Below are 17,129 nucleotides of genomic sequence, written 5' to 3'. Positions count from 1 at the left end.
TTGAGAGTTTGCTTTCTCTCTCTGTAAACCAACCAGTGTGGCCTAGGGGTACTTTGGAGGTCTAGACACTTCCTCGCTCAGTAAGCGAAAGGCCAGTTCATGAAATAAAGCCGAACTCCCCTCTGACTGTGGGCCTCCTGGGTCAGGCCCCAAGAGCGGTATTCTTCCTGGGGGCCCGGGAGGGGGAGAAAAACTACCATTTCTTCCCTCCCTCCTTCCACGGCCCACCCTCCCCAGGGGTCAGAACACCCCCCAGCCAGCACCCGGCCCACAGGAAACCAAACCCACAGAGCCACCGAGCCCCCTGGGACACAGAGAGGTGGGCCTTGGGCCGGAGGCAGCAGAAACAGCTGCCTTAGGTGTCATCTTGCTGTGGATGTGGGAGGAGCCGGACTTTTAAGGTCCCTTCGGAGACCCACATGGGTGACCTGAACCTCTTTCCTGCCCTTCTAATCCCTGGAGAGAGAAGACTCAGGCACCCCCGCCCCCCGCGGGCCAGATCAGGGCCAGCCCAGAAGTCAGAGTCAAAGCCTGCCTCTCCAGCCTCCAGGCGGGCGGCTTTTGTGTGTGAATTCCGAGGAGCTGGGCTCCAGGCCGGCAGCAGGGAGGGAAGCGTGGCCCTGAGCACAGAAGGAGGCAGCCCCTAGGCGCTTCCTCTGCAGACAGACGGGGTATTGATCCTGCTCACACGCCCCCTCCCTCTCTCCACTTCATGGCGCAGCTAATGGCCTGGAAAAAACTGGCCAGCTGTTCCCCAGCTGTGACATAATGAGCTCAGGGACGATCAATGCCCGTTCCGGTCTCTAATTAGGCCGTGGAGCTGGCTGGGGTGAGAGTGTGGCCTGTTTCCTGAGGGCACCACTTCCACTCCCGTCCCCAGCTGCCGTCTGCTGGCAGCCACCTGGGCCCACGCATCTGTGCCCTGGAGGAGGGGGGCCGCCAAGTGGCCCTGGGGAGTTTCCTGACCCAGAGCGCCTTCTCTGGCGGCAGAAGTACGGACCCCACAAGCGTGTCCGTGGGGGTGGCCAGGCTGGTGAGGGGGACCTGGCCTGCACGTGAAGCTCCGTACCCTGGCGTCGGTCACATCCCTCTCTCTGCCTGGGTCTGCCACCCTGGGCAGTGGGCGTCAGTTCCAGCCCTCCAACTCCCTGCCCCGGAGACTCTGCCCTGGACGACACCCATCCTCCCTGGCTAGTCCTGGATGCCCAAGCCCGGGGCTGCAGGGAAGAGGCTGGAGCAAGTTTGGCTTCTAGCCCAGTCTTCCTCTGCTTAGTCCAGGAGGCAGGAATCAGATTCTCAGTGTACTCGCTGCAGAGGAGGAAGTGAGGGTGGAGAGCGAGATAGGGAAGGCAAGGTGTACACAGAGGCGAAGAGCCAGAGCGGCGGGGAGCAGAGGCCCATGGCAAAGAGGCTCTGAGAGCAGGAGAGGGAGAGCGATCAAAGGAGGGAAGCCATCCAAGGGACAGAAGAGTGAGAGACGGGGCCGTCAGGGCAGAGAGAGAAGGAGGGATACAAGAAACAGGACCAAGCCTGTGCTGGGCAGGGTCAGGTCCCAGGGTCGGATCAGGTGCCCCACTGGGAAAGCTGAAGTGCTGGGCAGAGTGTGTCCACAGGAGTCAGGAGAGACTGCCTGGGATCACAGAGGCACAGCAAACAGAACTGGTCTGGAGGGCTGGGGGCGGGGCGGGGAGTCCAGAGATGGGAAGGTGGGGGGGGTACCCTCCCCGAGAATTGAGGCTGCGGGCTCTGCTTTCTGGGGGTGAGGGTATGGGGCGGAAGGAGACGTCAGAGCAAGGTGGGGAGAATGAGAGAAGGTGACTGTTGGGGGTCTGGAGTGAAAAGGCCAGAGGGGAGGGGTCTAGGCTTTCTGCAGCCTCCACTTTGCAGCTGTCCGATCTGGCCCCGGGGCTTTTTGGGTTGCTTGGGCCTGGGTGGGACATCATTCAGCCAGCCTGCAGCTCTCCTACCATCCACACAGTGGCACACAGACCAATCAGAAGGAGCCACTTAGCAGGGTCGTTCCAGGACCCAGCTGACCCTGGTCATTCCTTCCTGGGCCTCTTCCCAGGGCTGGGACTGAATCTCGTTCTGTGATTCCCAGGGGAACGAGCTGGTTTGCAGGGAGCAGAAGGACCCACTGCTATTTCCTGCACCCACCCCCTGGTCCTAGGCCCTGAATCTCCCAAGCTGTCAGAGCCCTGGAGAGAGAAGCCACTTGAGGACAGCAGCTATGACTCAGACTCAAAAGCTAGAGCTGCAGAGGACCTTAGAGAGCGTCTACACACCTCGTCCAACTCGCATTTGGAGCTGAGGCGAGGCGAGGGGAGGAGAGAGGCCTCAAATGCACTGCTCACTCACGCAGATGCAGCCTCTGGACTCTGAGTTCAGTGCTCCTAGGATGCCAGCCTGATGGTCTCATCCTCACCACCTCCTAGGAATATGAGGGGTTTTCTCTTGGGAGCCTTGGTCCTCCAAGCTGAGACTGTGGGAGGTCAAAAAGGAGAAAAATCAGGGCCCCTAGGCCCCAAGTTCTCCAGGAGGGTAAACAGGCTTGGGGTTTGGAAGTGAGAAACCTCTACCTGGAAACTGCAGTTGACTCGTTGCAGCTCCGTGGCCAACACTGCCCCCTTGTGGCTTCTGGCTGTCAGGGCGGCCTAGAAGCGCTGCAGTGGAGCAGTTGCGGTGTTCCCTTCCCCCCGGGTCCTCACCATCCAGGGTCCCCTGCTCTCAGGGATGATTTAGAGCATCCAGGGCTACCCTTCCAGGCTAGGCCATCAGAGTGGCCAAGCTTTCACACATCATTCTCCAATAGGACCCTCAGTTAGGCGGACAAGGGGCTGATCATATCATGTGCCTCTTCTCCTCCCCCCCGCCCCGCCCCGGCCCCCGCGCCACTCATAAGCCATCTCTCCACCCCTAAGGGGCCCTGGGTCTGGGAGCCTGGCCCTTCCTGGGACATACGGGCATGAGAGCTGAATTGGGGTGTTTTGTTTTTAGGTGAGTCTGAAATGCAGGGAGAGGACTTTGAAAAAAAATGTTTAGGTAAAAGGCCATAGGGCACGTATCCTTGTGTCCAGCTGTGCCTGGCTTGGAGAAGGAAGGGTCAGGTTCCCCTAGGGCTCAGTTGAGCTGGCAGGGCTGAGTTAACAGCGCTTAGTGGGAACTAACCCAGAGATGTAGAGCAGGGGCGCCCCCTTGAGTCAGGGACCAGGAACTGCTGGGAGTGCTCTGTGGACCCCAAATAGGGAAACCGGACCTAGCGAGCTCGTTGTTCTTAGGTCAGAGCCCAGGAACCGGTGGTGAGGGGGGCAGTGCTGGAATGAGCAGCTGGGTGGTCCAGGGTGTCCTGTCGCTACAGATCAGGCTGGGCAGCTTCTTAGGACACCATGAGTCTGAAAGGGAGATTTCCCGGCACTCGTTTCCACTCTACCCTTTGCCTCCCCTACAGAAGGGACGTGCAGGTCAGGCGTCGCCCCGGACGCATGAGCACCATCTGGTCTGTACATCGCTTCATCTCTGAGGTCCCTTTCCTCTGTGTTCACTCTGTCGTGTGTTCACAGGCCCTATCTCTTGGATGGCCTACGTGTTTTTTCTCCTCTCTTTAGGCCTGGGTTTCTCTGGGAAATTCGAGCCTTGAATTCACCCTGGAACTTGTGGGTTCAAAAAATACTTAACTGACTCACTAAAAGACTGGAGATGGGCACACCTGTGAACCTGCATGTCCCTGCTCAAAATGCTGATCTCTGCTAACTTTTCAGCCTGGCTGATCAGGCCCTCACGGTCCAGCCAATCTCCTTCTCTGGTCTCACTGCTTCCCTACACACAGATTATTTTTCAGTCTGACTGGACAACTCGTTGTGCCCTGATACTCCATAAACCTGCCTGTCTCCGTGTTTTGGCTACATCAGCTCCTTCACCTGAACTCTTCTCCTTCCCGCCTCTTTCAGCTACAGTGTAAATCCTACCCCTCCTTTAAGACCCATGCCACTTCCTTCATGAAGACTTCCCAGATTTCCCAAGGAAGTGGGTTCACTTTTTCCTTTGAATCTCCAAGGCCCTTTGACTCTTCTTTGAGGCTTATAACCTGCTTTGTCTCTATTTTAGATTGTTAGCACGAAGAGGGCAATGTTTGTATTTGTTTCACTTTTGTGTCCCCCCCCCCCACCCCAAGATGGAGCTGTGCATATAGTAGGTGCTCAGGACAAATTTCTTGACTGGAATGAAACAAAGCCCTTGGGAGCTGCAGGAGGGGGAAGTGGGATGCCCTGAGGCTTCAGGCGATGCTAGGAGTGTGCTCAGAATGGAGACGCAGGGATGGTACATGGAGGTGAGTGGGGAGTCTGGGCCTCCTTAGACCCTTGCCTGGGAAGGAGGAGAGCAGGCAGCTGGATGTGCTGGGTTGAGGAAGGAAGTCTGGTATTGGGGGGGACTTCTGGTTTGCTCCAGCATCAGGTATAACGGACCCCGAATTGTCCTTAAAGACAGGAAAACAAAACAAAACAAAAACCAACCAGAAATGAGGGAGTAGGGGAGTTTCTCTGGTATCGCAGCAGGTTAAGGATCTGGCCTTGTCACTGCAGTCATTTGGGTCACTGCTGTGGTGCTGTGGAGCCTTGGGCAAGTTACTTCCCCTCTCTGGGCCTGTTCTTCTGTAAAGTAGTTACCCACGACCCTTGCAGCTCTGCTATTCTGACTCCGGGCCAAGGTTCTGAAGTAGAGGGGGAATGATTAGTGGGCATTTGTACACGAACCTCCTCGGGCCTGAGCACCAGGAATGATGCCACCTAGGTTCTGGGCCAGAGAGGGTGACAGAATCCAAAGCCATGAGGGAGGCAAGAGCTTGGGGCAGCCGTGGCCTTTCTGGGCATGGGAGGAGGTGGGTAGCGGGGAGACGAACTCCCAATTCAGGGTGAGCAAAGTGCCCAGTTATGAGGCCCTGGGGAGGGGCTTTCAGGGACCCCCACCCCTTTCCTTTGCTGTGCTTCCCTGTCCTCTTCCTTGTCCCATCCCCAGACTCAGTAAATATACACAAATATATATGAATATACATACATATATATGTGCATATATATATATACATATAGTTTGGCCACACCCACAATATATGGAAGTTCCCGGGCCAGGGATGGAATCTAAGCTGCAGCTGCCACCCATGTCACAGCTGTGGCAATGCCAGATCCTCAACCCACTTCACAGGGCTGGAGATCAAACCCACGTTGCCACAGAAACAATGCCAGATCCTTAACTGGCTGGGCCACAGCTGGAACTCCTGCGGACTTAGGAAATATAGCTCTGGGTTTTAAATCCCAGCTGCCCAGCTGAGTGGCTCTGTCACTTAAACTCTCTGAGCCTCAGTTTCCACATGTGTACATGGAGTTATTGAGAGACTGTTAACTGAGAGGTTAACTAAGTTAATTGAGAAGGTTGTTGTGAAACTTCTCCCATGAAAGTGCCCAGTTCTGGGGCTTTGGCAGATCTCCCTCCCTCCCCGAGTCTGGAGAAGGGTACCTGGTATGGACTGCTCCTCAGGCCACAGGGCAAATGTTAGTGGTGCTTTGCACTTTGCAGGTACATGGGGTGGCGGCGGGGCGGGGGGCGGGGGGGGAAGCAGAGGAATGCTGCCCAGGCCACCCTGACGCTAGTGAGAAAGGGCACTCTGCCTGGAGACCTGTTTATTGTGCAATTATCAAGACCCAGCAGCTCTCTGGGAATTTTTTTAGGGGGTCCACTGAGCCCCAGCGGATGGATGGGGTGGGCAGCATGGGGAAGGTCCCTGCTCTCAGAGCAGGCCTGGTCTGCACATGCACTGTGGGTGTTCCTGTCACTCTTTTGAGTCTGGTTCATCCAAGGCCCCCAGTTTCTAATCTGGTTGGGAAGGATTTATTTTTGGGTCCCTGTAACCTAGCAATGGGCTCACATGACCAGTGGCAGCTGCAGGCTGAATATACTGTTGGATCTTGGCTCCTGGCAGGGGGTGGAGGCCAGACTATGGGGGAATAAAGGGGATGGAAAGGCTTTCACCTCTGCTTTCCTCCGACTCCCTCCTCAGCCCCTCGGCGTGGCCGCAGATGGTGGGCAGGCGGGTGTGTGCCTGGGGAGCAGGCGTGGCTGGCGCTGGCACAGGGGCTCTGGACAGCCGGGCGCCAAGCTGTGGTGGGGAGGTCCCAGCTGTGAGCCTGCTCTCCGCGTGGGGAGGGTGGGGCGTCCGTGTGGCTGGAGGTGGGTGCAGGGAGGGCGCCAGGTTGGCATCCCGGGGGGCGGGGAGGGCAAGGCCAGCCTTTGTTGTGGGATCTCGGGGACACCCCTGGTCGATGCTGGAATCCCAACATCCAGCTTCTTCCCTTTGTTCCCTGTGAAATTGTTAATATTCCTGGGAGTGAGAGCACATTTAGCTGCTCTCAATGGGAACGGATTTAGCAGCCTCTTTCCCGAGAGCGGGTTTTGACGGAGGCAGAGAGAGCAGAGGAGGGCAGAGGGTGCCAGGAAGCAAAGGAGGGGTTATGGGTGTGTGTGTGCGTGTGTGCCGTGGGGGCATGAAAAGCATTCCAGAGACTATTGAATACATGGATGACCAGATGAAAGATACACTGGGTCCACCTCAAAGTCTCATCTTGAGGGGGCGGAACAGAGTGGGTGGGGATGGACGCCACCCCATCAAGAGGAGCTGGTGGGCAAGGGCGGGGCCGAGCTGCACCAGGAGCAGGTCTGGGATGGAGAAATCAGACCTGAGTGGCCAGGTGCTCCCCTACGATCCTGGGGAAAGGGGTGCCCCTGCCCGTAACAGGGGCCCACTCCTGGGTGTGCACGCAGCTTGGTAGGGCATGGGTCTCCTCCATGGTGCTAAGCTCTAAAAGGGATTGGCAGGGCGGAGGGCTGTAATGTCAGCAGTCACTCCAAAGCCCGGTGGAGGTCGTTTAATGAGATACAGCATAAAAAACCCCTGCCAGGAAAGGCGGGGCAGGGGGAGGGGTGAATTAGGAGTTAGGGATTAACATATTCATACTACTATAGATAAAATAGGTAACCAACAAGGACCTGCTATACAGCACAGGGGACTCTACTCAATATTCTGGAATAACCTATGTGGGAAACGAATCTGCCAAAGAATATAACTGATTCACTTTACTGTACGCCTGAAATGAACACAACATTGCAAATCAACCATACTTCAAGGAACAATAAACATTCAGGTCTCTCGTGGTACAGCCATTAAGGATCCAGTGTTGTCACTGCAATGGTTTGGGTTGCTGATGTGGCACAGGTTCAATTCCTGGCCTGGGAACCAAAATAAAATTAAATTCCTGGCATGGCCATAAAATAAAATGAAAAAATTAAAAAAAAAAAAAAAAAAAGCCTCCCCAGGAGTTCCCGTTCCAGGTCAGCAGTGACAAACCTGACTGGTATCCATGAGGACTTGGGTTTGATCCCTGGCCATGATCAGTGGGTTAGGGATCTGGCATTGCCTTGAGGTGTGGTATAGGTCTCAGATGTGGCTCAGATCCAGCGTTGCTGTGGCTGTGGTGTGGGCTGGCAGCTGTAGCTCTGATTCATCCCCTAGCCTAGCCTGGGAACCTCCATATGCTGCAGGTGTGGCCCTAAAAAGACCTGCCCCCCCCCAAAAAAGGAGCTACTATCATCAGTATTGTTATTATTTTATTATTATTGCTATCAGCTGTCTCTAGGCCAGGATAGGCACTTTTTCTTTCCTTTCCTCTTCTCTGGAGCCAAGATAACTTCCAGTAACTGTGAAGATTACTAGAAGGGGCTTCAGGACCTGGAGACTAGCCCCCTGGCCCCCACACCAGTTGTCTGGCCAGCCAGGGTAACCATCCTAGCTCCCTCAAGCCTGAGAAGCAGGCTGTATATTAGAGGCTTCCTATCCTCACTAGATAATCTAGGAAGTAAAGGATTGTGTCCATTTTACAGATAGAAAGACTAAGGCACAGATGGCTAATTCATAGGCTAAGGTCTAACTATCAACCAATAGAGTTGAGCCCAGTTAGAACTAAGAATTTCCGACGAATCCAGTGCTCTTTCTATAAACTCGCTCCAGTGAGCCCGAGTCCTCTCTGGTTCTTCGTGAATCCTTGGAAGGGGGCTACGTGAGCCTGGGTCAGGCCCCTGCAGGAACGATGTGGGTGCTGATCAGGGAGACAGGCTTTTCCTGACCTCGGAGGGTTTGACAGATGCCAGGATGATCTTGCTAACATGATCGCAAAAGGTTTGATAGAAGTCACTTTGCTGTCTTCAGGTTTTAACTTGATGTTTTAATTTGATTTCCCTGTACTCAGGTATATCTGATTTTGTTTTAGGCTGTTTCCTGGAAGGCAGCGGCCACTTCTATGGAACTGGCTTTAGGGCTTTGACCCAGACTCTCGTGTCAGGCCTCCAAAGGAGCCACGGGGGCAGGGCAGGAAGGAGTACGTGCTTTGGCTGTGAACAGACCTGGGCTCCAGGATGGGCGCCGGTGCTTCACGAGCCATGTGCTCTGGGCAAAGTCACTTCACCCCAGTGCTCATCTCCTCGTGGGTAAAATAAGAACTGGTGTGAGGATTGAAGGCTCTGTACGTAGAGGGACTGGCCCTCGTAGAGCTCCAAGAAGGGGTGGCCAGGGACAGTGGAGATCAGAGTGTTGGTCTGGGCTGGTCACTGGCCTCTTGGTTGTTGACCTGGGGTCTGGGACAGCCACTTTGCCCCCTCTGCGTTCCCTGGGTAATTCACTGATGTTATGGCTCTTTGGGTTGCGGCTGGTAAACAATTCCAGAATTTCCTTTCTTCCCTTTTAGAGACAGAGGGAGTTCCAGATACAGGAGTCTCCGGGCAGAGGGCTCTGGGTGTCATGCCTGAATTCTTTGTCTGGGCTCATGACTCTGCCATGTGTGGCTTTGGGCCATCTCTTCACCTCCCTGGACCTCAGAAACCTGGATGCCTTGGCCTGTAGGATGTCTTACAGCTTTACAGTGTAGGATCCTATCCTTGGGTGTCCCCCGGGGGAAGTGTTTTCGTCATAGCTGGTAGGAAGCCATGTCCTTTCATGTCACCTCCAGAGGCCCATCACCTGGCCTTGGACCTTCTGTGGACAATGTTCCCCAGCTGTGCTCAGGAACACAGATTCTGCAGATCAGTCAGCGCCTTCCCAACACCTGCCTCCCAGTCTGCCTCGTGGGAGCAGTGCTGGCTCGTGAGGGTGTTCGATCCCCCCCATCCCCACCAGCTCTCACAGCCCCATGAACATCCAATCTAAGAAGACGATAGCACTGCACTTTTTGAGGGGCAAGTGCAAGGTTAGGACAAGGCCCTTAGCTCCTCTTCAAACCTGATCCCCACTCTGAACCTGCCCTCTCTACGTACATGGCCGCTTCCAAAGGAGCCAAACCTCGGACCATGCCCTGGAGTCTGGGCCCCGTCAGACCTGACCCTGGGCTCTGTGTCCGTGCTGACTGGCCTGCTGCAAGACACCTGGGTTCTGATATCACGGAACCATGCAATGGCAGGGCCATCAGGAAACTCGCAGATGACCTGTCCCACATTCCCTTTGAACAGGTAAGAAACCAAGGCCAGAGATAGCAAGTGACTTACTCAAGGTCACATAGTTAGAAACTGCCAGATAGGACCTAGACCTGGATTTTCTTTTTTTGGCCGTGCCCATGGCATAGGGAAGTTCCCAGGCCGGGGACTGAACCCGTACCACAGCAACAACCCCAGCCGCTGTAGTGATCCTTAACCCGCTGTACCACAAGTAAACTCCAAACCTGGATTTTCTAAGTCCAAGTGCTCTCTTTACGTAATCGGGCTGGCTAGGAGGGTCTCCCCTGCCCACTGTCACCTGGTCCCACTAGGCTTTTGAGCCACCACCCCAACTACCTGAGAGGAGTGGGAGAGGCTGGGTCCATTCTGGGGGACCTTGCCTGGGGCAACTGGTGCCTGGTGCCAGGCTCCAGAAGTGGCTCCAAGGGGCTGGGTGGGAAGAAGGAGGCCATTAGGACCCAGAAGCTCTCAGAGCAACCTGCTCTGCCGGCTGCCTCTCACCATCACTGCAGTGGTTCAGGCTTCAGCAGCCTTGGAGAAGCATCAGCTGAGAGGAGCTATCACATGGGAGCCGGGAGCTGCTCAGCAAAGGTAGGAGTTGCCGACTAGGCCAGGAACAGGGGGCCAGACCCAGGCCTGGTGGGGAGTGCTGAGGTACCCTCCAGAAGGGTACAGCCCAGCCTACCTTACGGGGGGCAGTTTTGTCAGAGGATGGGCTGCCAGGTATCCCGAAGGCAATATTGGGGTGTGGGCTTCTCTGAAGCCTAGAGATGGGGGTTGATCTCCTGCCAGCTGGAGTACCCACATCCCAGAGACAGACAGGCTTCCCCACCTATCTTGCTCCATGTCACGGAAATGGGCCCCTGCATCCTAGGAATAGGTCCTTTGGCATCCAGGCTGATGGGCAACTCTGTGTCCTGGGCATGGGCAACTCTGCTGGGGAAAAGGGCTGGAGCCCCCTGATCATCTTCTCTGGCTTAGGAGGGGCACACTCTTGTCTGAAGGAAGGCCAGGCTTGAGTCCTTGGGATGGAAGCTCTGTATCTAAGAAACAGGTGCATGTGGATCCCAATACCTCGGTGGCCTTGGGCCGGGCACTTCTGTACGTCTTGCATCCTGAGACAAGGCTGTCTGTAGCCTGACCATGCCTCTGCTAAGGCCCAGGCCTCAGCCCCCTGGGTGGCAAAGTCTTCCAGGCACTGAGAGGTCCCGGAGGTGAGGGAAGGATTGCTGGAAGGAAGCAGTGGGAGGATAAGAGCATCCGAGAAGGCACGATGATAGGAGGAGGAGTGGATGAGGCTCCCTGGGTTTCCCTGTGGAACCGTTACCCCCCAGCCCTCCCTGTCCTTACCCCCAGCCCTTGGTGAGGAACGGCTGGGGAGCAGGCATACTGGCCCTTCTGTAAGGAGGTAAGTAGGAATCCTGGAATTTAGGAGTCAGAATGGAGATGCTGGCCAGGCGGAGGGGGGCCTGTGAAAAAGAGAATGCCCATGCCTTCTTGCCCGGGGCTCCATCACGGCCGACAGCTTCCCTCCTCCTCCATGTGGAAACTACGACCTCGGCCCTCAGTCTGGGACCCTGGGCGAGCCCTGCGGGTAGACTCTTGGTGTCCATGCAGACACGGTGGGTCTCGACTCCTTTAGCGCCCGGGGCTTCAGAGTCACGTCTCCTGGGCCCCATGCCCAGGTAGAAGCGATGAGGGAGTCCTGGCACAGAGGGCGAGGGCCACGTTCGTCTCCCTCACATTTCTGCCCGCATTTTTTTTTTTGGGCAGATTGTCTTAGGAGAAGAGTCTCCACTTCTGGGCCCTCCCTTCACTTTCTCCGCGGCCCCGGAGCCTGTGTGGCCCTGTTAACTGTGACACGAGCTGGGGAGAGGCAGGTCTCTAGGAAGTTGTCCAAAGTCAGGGCTGCCTCAAGTCTAGGAGCCCAGGTGACTCTTTCCAGAAAAGAGGCCCCTGGCTGGCACACAACTGCTGGATGGAGGGATCTTAGCTGTCCTGGGGGCGGGGATTCAACTGCTCATTCTGAGTTTGATTCAGCTCACAAAATTGAATTGAGCACCTACTGCATGCATAGCATGCTAGAAGTTAAATTAGCTCAAGGTTGGCGGTAACGCCCCAAACCAGTGTGGCTGTAAGGCTGAGGCTGTGGAGGTGGAAGGTGTCTCCCAGGTGGGCTTTTTTTTTTTTTTTTTTGTCTTTTTGCTATTTCTTTGGGCCGCTCCCACGGCATATGGAGGTTCCCAGGCTAGGGGTCGAATCGGAGCTGTAGCCACTGGCCTACGCCAGAGCCACAGCAACGCGGGATCCGAGCCGCGTCTGCAACCTACTCCACAACTCACAGCAACACCGGATCGTTAACCCACTGAGCAAGGGCAGGGACCGAACCCGCAACCTCGTGGTTCCTAGTCGGATTCGTTAACCACTGCGCCAGGACGGGAACTCCAGGTGGGCCTTTTTATTGCCCTCAGGAAAACTATGGATTTTTAACTGAGCAGCCCAGGAACTCTCTGAGCCATCCAATGTATCATATATGGGAAACTTGGAGGTTGTTTGGTCCAACCTTCCCATTTCACAGATGAGGAAGCTGACCTGGAAAACTTCTGACTTGTCTGCAGAAAACCCATCAGACTTAGCATGTCCATAGTTTGCCTCTAATGTGACACTCGCGTACACTATGCCAAAGGAATCTGGACTGTAAGGATAGCATACACGGAGTTCCCGTCCTGGTGCAGCGGAAATGAATCCGACTAGGAACCATGAGGTTGCAGGTTCGATCCCTGGCCTCGCTCAGTGGGCTGAGGAAATGGTGTTGCCATGAGCTGTGGTGTAGGTTGCAGATGCAGCTTGGATCCTGAGTTGCTGTGGCTGTGGTGTAGGCTGGCAGCTACAGCTCCAATTCAACCCCTAGCCTGGGAACCTCCATTTACTGCAGGTTCAGCCCTAAAAAGCAAAAAAAAAAAAAAAAAGATAGCACACAAAATTAAAAAAAAAAATTATAACTGATCCTTGAACAACTCAGGGGTTAGAGCTGCTGGACCTCTGAGCAGTGGCAAATCCGTGTATACTCTAGAGTTGGCCTTCTGTTTCCCAGTTCTTCCAAACCCTTAATTCTGCATCTGCGGATTCAACCAACTGCTGATGGGATCCTATGGTGCTGTAGTATTTACTATTGAAAAAAATCAGCGTATTATGTGAACTCCTGCAATTTAAACTTACGTCATTCAAGGGTCAGCTGTACATTGGATAACATTTCAAGTCTATGCAAAGCCAGCAGGGATAATGAGACACATAAAACAGCTTCAATCTGCCATTTGATTAGGAGAAATGAGAGATGCTGAACTCCCAGACTTCTTCCTTTGAAAGTTTCTTCCGGTGGTTTTCCTCTCTGCTTTGTGCTCACCCATTTCCATCCCGGGACCTCTTACACGGATGCCTACTCCTCCCTTGTTGTTCGGGGACAGGAGGGGTTTAGCCCTGGGGTCCTGTGAGGGTCAGTTCCAGTGACCAAAGATCTGGGAGGTTCAGGGCAGCTCCCCTCCCACCTGCAGGGACACGGTGACCTTGGGAAGTTAATGGGCAGGTGGAGAAGGGCCGCTTTCATGACTTAGGCCCTTCTGGCTTTGGGAGCAGTGGAGGCTGGATGAGCTGACCTCGCAGGTGCCTTCCAGCTGGGACGTTTTGTTTTCACTGCCCCTTCTCCACCCTCCCAAAGGGGCTGCTCTTTGTCTTGGGCGTGGCAATGTCACTGCAAACTAAAGCACAGTCCTTCCCCATTCCAGGTGATCTCTTCCCAGTGGGAGCCCCTGGGCAGTAAGAGACATTTTTAGAGAAGGTTCAAATGCGGCTGCTCCTTCCTGAATGCCTGTTATGTTCCAGCCGCTGTGGAGCTCCCATCAGCATGGCACGGTGGGCCAGACAACTGGCCCCGGAGCCGGGCCTCCTGGGTGTGCACCTGGACCTTGCCACTTACTAGCTGTGTGACCTTTGGTAAGTTCCTTTATCTCTGTTGCCCTGGTTTTAGGGAATTGAGATAATATCGACCTCAGGGTCACATGAGGATTAAAATGAGTTAAGATATGTAGAGTGCTTAGAACAGGGCCCAGCATGCGGAAAGCACCGTATATATATTACGGCTTATTAATAGTTTTTGGGTTTTTTTAATGGCCGCACCTGTGGCATATGGAAGTTCCTGGGCCAGAGATCAAACCCGTGCCTCTGCAGAGACCCGAGCTGCTGCAGTCGGATTCTTAACCCACTGTGGCACAGTGGGAACTCTCTGCTTATTATTTGTATTTTTATTAATAAATCTCTTTGCATCTTCCAAACACAATGGTGAAGTAGGTATATTCCCTTCATTTTGCAGCTGCCTTTATGAAGAAACTGAAGTTCAGAAGTGTCGCAGAGTTAATAGGTCCCAGACCTGGGACGGGAAACCAGATCGCCTGCCATTCTGAGGAAACAAGAAGTCACGAAATTTACATAAGCACCCTTAAAACTGGGGCACTATCCCGGAGCTCAGCCTGACTGTGGGAAAGGGAGACAGAGGACTTAGAGTTCTCAGGATAACAGTCCTTGGAAGGGGAGAAGGGCGTGGAGAAGAGAGGAAAGGAAGTAGAAAAGAAGGGGCCAGAGACACCCAGAGCTGGAGTGGCAGGTGGGCGAGGCTCCCGTGTCTCTCACCCCCTGCTTTTTTGCAGTCACCAAAGTGGAACCCAAGCTGCCTCCTGAGCCAAGTCCCCTTGAAGGCTGGCAATACAAGTCTACTTGAGAGGCTCTAGCAGAAGGCACTCCCCCGCCTCCCCAGCAGCCAACACACACACACACACACACACACACACACACACACACACACACAGAGTTGGGAAGCCTAGGCCTGGGTTTGCCATCCCAGGATCATTGGACTAGGATGGGGGATGGGCCTGTGACAGGAGGTGCCTTGGGTGTCCTCTTTCGGCCCCATGGAGTCCTCACCCATCCCCCAGTCAGCAGGGAATGCTTCCACTCTAGGGAGGTTCCCTCAGACCCCAGGTCCCTCTACTGCCAGTGGGGTCCCAGAGGTGGGGCTGCGGGACGTGGCTTCGGAATCCGTGGCCCTCTTCTTCATGCTCCTGCTGGACTTGACCGCCGTGGCCGGCAATGCTGCTGTGATGGCTGTTATCGCCAAGACGCCCGCCCTTCGAAAATTTGTCTTTGTCTTCCACCTCTGCCTGGTGGACCTGCTGGCCGCCCTGACCCTCATGCCCCTGGCCATGCTCTCCAGCTCTGCCCTCTTTGACCAGGACCTCTTTGGGGAGGTCGCCTGCCGCCTCTACCTGTTCCTGAGCGTGTGCTTTGTCAGCCTGGCCATTCTGTCGGTGTCGGCCATCAACGTGGAGCGCTACTATTACGTGGTCCACCCCATGCGCTACGAGGTGCGCATGACCCTGGGGCTGGTGGCCTCCGTTCTGGTGGCTGTGTGGGTAAAGGCCTTGGCCATGGCTTCTGTGCCAGTGTTGGGAAGGGTCTCCCGGGAGGAGGGAGCGCCCAGCGTCCCCCTAGGCTGCTCACTCCAATGGAGCCACAGTGCCTACTGCCAGCTTTTCGTGGTGGTCTTTGCGGTCCTTTACTTCTTGCTGCCCCTGCTCCTCATCCTCGTGGTCTACTGCAGCATGTTCCGAGTGGCCCGCGTGGCTGCCATGCAGCACGGCCCGCTGCCCACGTGGATGGAGACGCCCCGGCAACGCTCTGAGTCTCTCAGCAGCCGCTCCACGATGGTCACCAGCTCGGGGGCCCCCCAGACCACCCCGCACCGGACGTTTGGGGGCGGGAAGGCGGCCGTGGTCCTCCTGGCCGTGGGGGGACAGTTCCTGCTCTGCTGGTTGCCCTACTTTTCTTTTCACCTCTACGTTGCCCTGAGCGCTCAGCCCACGTCGACTGGGCAGGTGGAGAGCGTGGTGACCTGGATTGGCTACTTCTGCTTCACGTCTAACCCTTTCTTCTACGGCTGCCTCAATCGGCAGATCCGCGGGGAGCTCAGCAAGCAGTTCGTCTGCTTCTTCAAACAGGCCCCGGAGGAGGAGCTGAGGCTGCCCAGCCGGGAGGGCTCCATTGAGGAGAACTTCCTGCAGTTTCTCCAGGGCACTGGCTGTCCCACGGAGTCCTGGGTTTCCCGCCCTGCACCCAGCCCCAAGCAGGAGCCAGCCGCTGTTGACTTTCGAATCCCAGGCCAGATAGCCGAGGAGACCTCCGAGTTCCTGGAGCAACACCTCACCAGCGACATCGTCGTGTCGGACGGCTACCTCCGCCCTGCCCCCTCACCGAGACGGGAGTCCTGATGGGCTGCTGGACACGAGGAGGGAGATGGGGCTGGGGGCTGGTTATGACTCCTTGTGGGATCACCTTTCTCCAGCTAGCTGGGGCTGCGGCTGGGGTCTCTGCACACAGCTTTTGCTTAGTGTTTTCTGGGTCAGGAACAGAGCCAACAGGATGGATGTGTGGCAAAAGCCTTGGACCTGGCTATGACCCTTGACTTCTGGGGGAGGGGAACCTGGTGAGATGGTGACGAGAGTAAAGGGTCATGAAGGTGAGATGATGCCTTTCAACCTTCCACGTCTCAGGAAGCAGGGAAGCTCTAAAGGATGGAGGATGGAGGGCAGCAGGCCAGACTTGGAGTTATTCTGGGGACCCTTTAGGATATTTCAGTTTCCAATGTAACTTCCAGGGCAGACATTGTACCCAAGCAAGATAAGATATTGACCCATGTCTTCTAATTTCCTTGCTAGGTTTAAAAGGAACTAGGGAGTTGCCATTGCGGCTCAGTGGTAACGAACCTGACTAGGATTCATAAGGACGTGGGTTCGATCCCTGGCCTCACTCAGTGGGTTAAGGATCTGGTGTTGCTGTGAGCTGTGGTGTAGGTCATAGAGGCGGCTTAGAGCTGACGTTGTTGTGGCTGTGGTGTAGGCCCGCCGCTGCAGCTCCCATTCGACCCCCAGCCTGGGAACTTCCATGTGCTGGGAGTGTGGGCCTAAAAAGGCCAAAAAAAAAAAAAAAAAAGAACTAAATTACAGCCAATTGTTACCATTTGAGTTACTAGATCTTTTTTGTTGTTGTTTTGTTTTAAACATGAGTTTTCCTTAAAGTAAGAACACCAACTGGGTATAGCCCTTTCTTGAGTTTGGCCAGAAGCAAGGGAAAATAGCACTCAGGGTACACAGAGTAGAAGACAGGAAAGCTGACTGCAGCTCTCTCTCTGCCACTTCCGGGAACAGCGTTTCTGTTGTATTTTTCTGTCCCTCTCTTGCATATGGGATCAACTTTGGGGCTTGACTTCAGCAGAGGCAGAATAAAGCAGGATGCTCCTTCCCCCTGTCTTTTAGGATGAAGAAGGGAAAGACTGGGGGTTGGATGCTGAAGGTGGGGTTTAGCATTCGAATTGCTAAGGTTACTGGCTACAGAGAGGCCTGTAATCACCCTGACCAACAATACTGTAAATCTTTTTTTTCCAGAACTGGACTCCCTGATCTCTCTCCTCATGGCAGTGACCCATCGCCAGCCCCCTGGACAATCGGGTACAAGAGAAAAGGTTGGGAATGGGAAAGTTGGGTCCATTAAAATGC

At 55.0% G+C, this 17,129-nt stretch overlaps 1 protein-coding gene across 1 annotated transcript; it reads left to right on the top strand.

Moving 5' to 3' along the window:
• Window positions 1-14,426: 14,426 nt before the first annotated feature.
• Window positions 14,427-15,932, top strand: GPR61 (G protein-coupled receptor 61). The gene has a single exon (XM_047783085.1). It carries the CDS (start codon window positions 14,490-14,492, stop codon window positions 15,843-15,845), a length of 1,356 nt encoding a protein of 451 aa, XP_047639041.1. The 5' UTR covers window positions 14,427-14,489; the 3' UTR covers window positions 15,846-15,932.
• Window positions 15,933-17,129: the final 1,197 nt, after the last annotated feature.

The sequence above is a fragment of the Phacochoerus africanus genome, chromosome 6, assembly GCF_016906955.1.
Source record: "Phacochoerus africanus isolate WHEZ1 chromosome 6, ROS_Pafr_v1, whole genome shotgun sequence".
NCBI classification, from domain to species: Eukaryota; Metazoa; Chordata; class Mammalia; order Artiodactyla; family Suidae; genus Phacochoerus; species Phacochoerus africanus.
This window is presented reverse-complemented; position numbering and strand designations above follow the sequence as displayed.

What these genes read in the sequence shown, in the direction of transcription:
- GPR61 (XM_047783085.1), top strand. Translation starts at nt 14,490, where the DNA reads ATGGAGTCCTCACCCATCCCCCAGTCAGCAGGGAATGCTTCCACTCTA.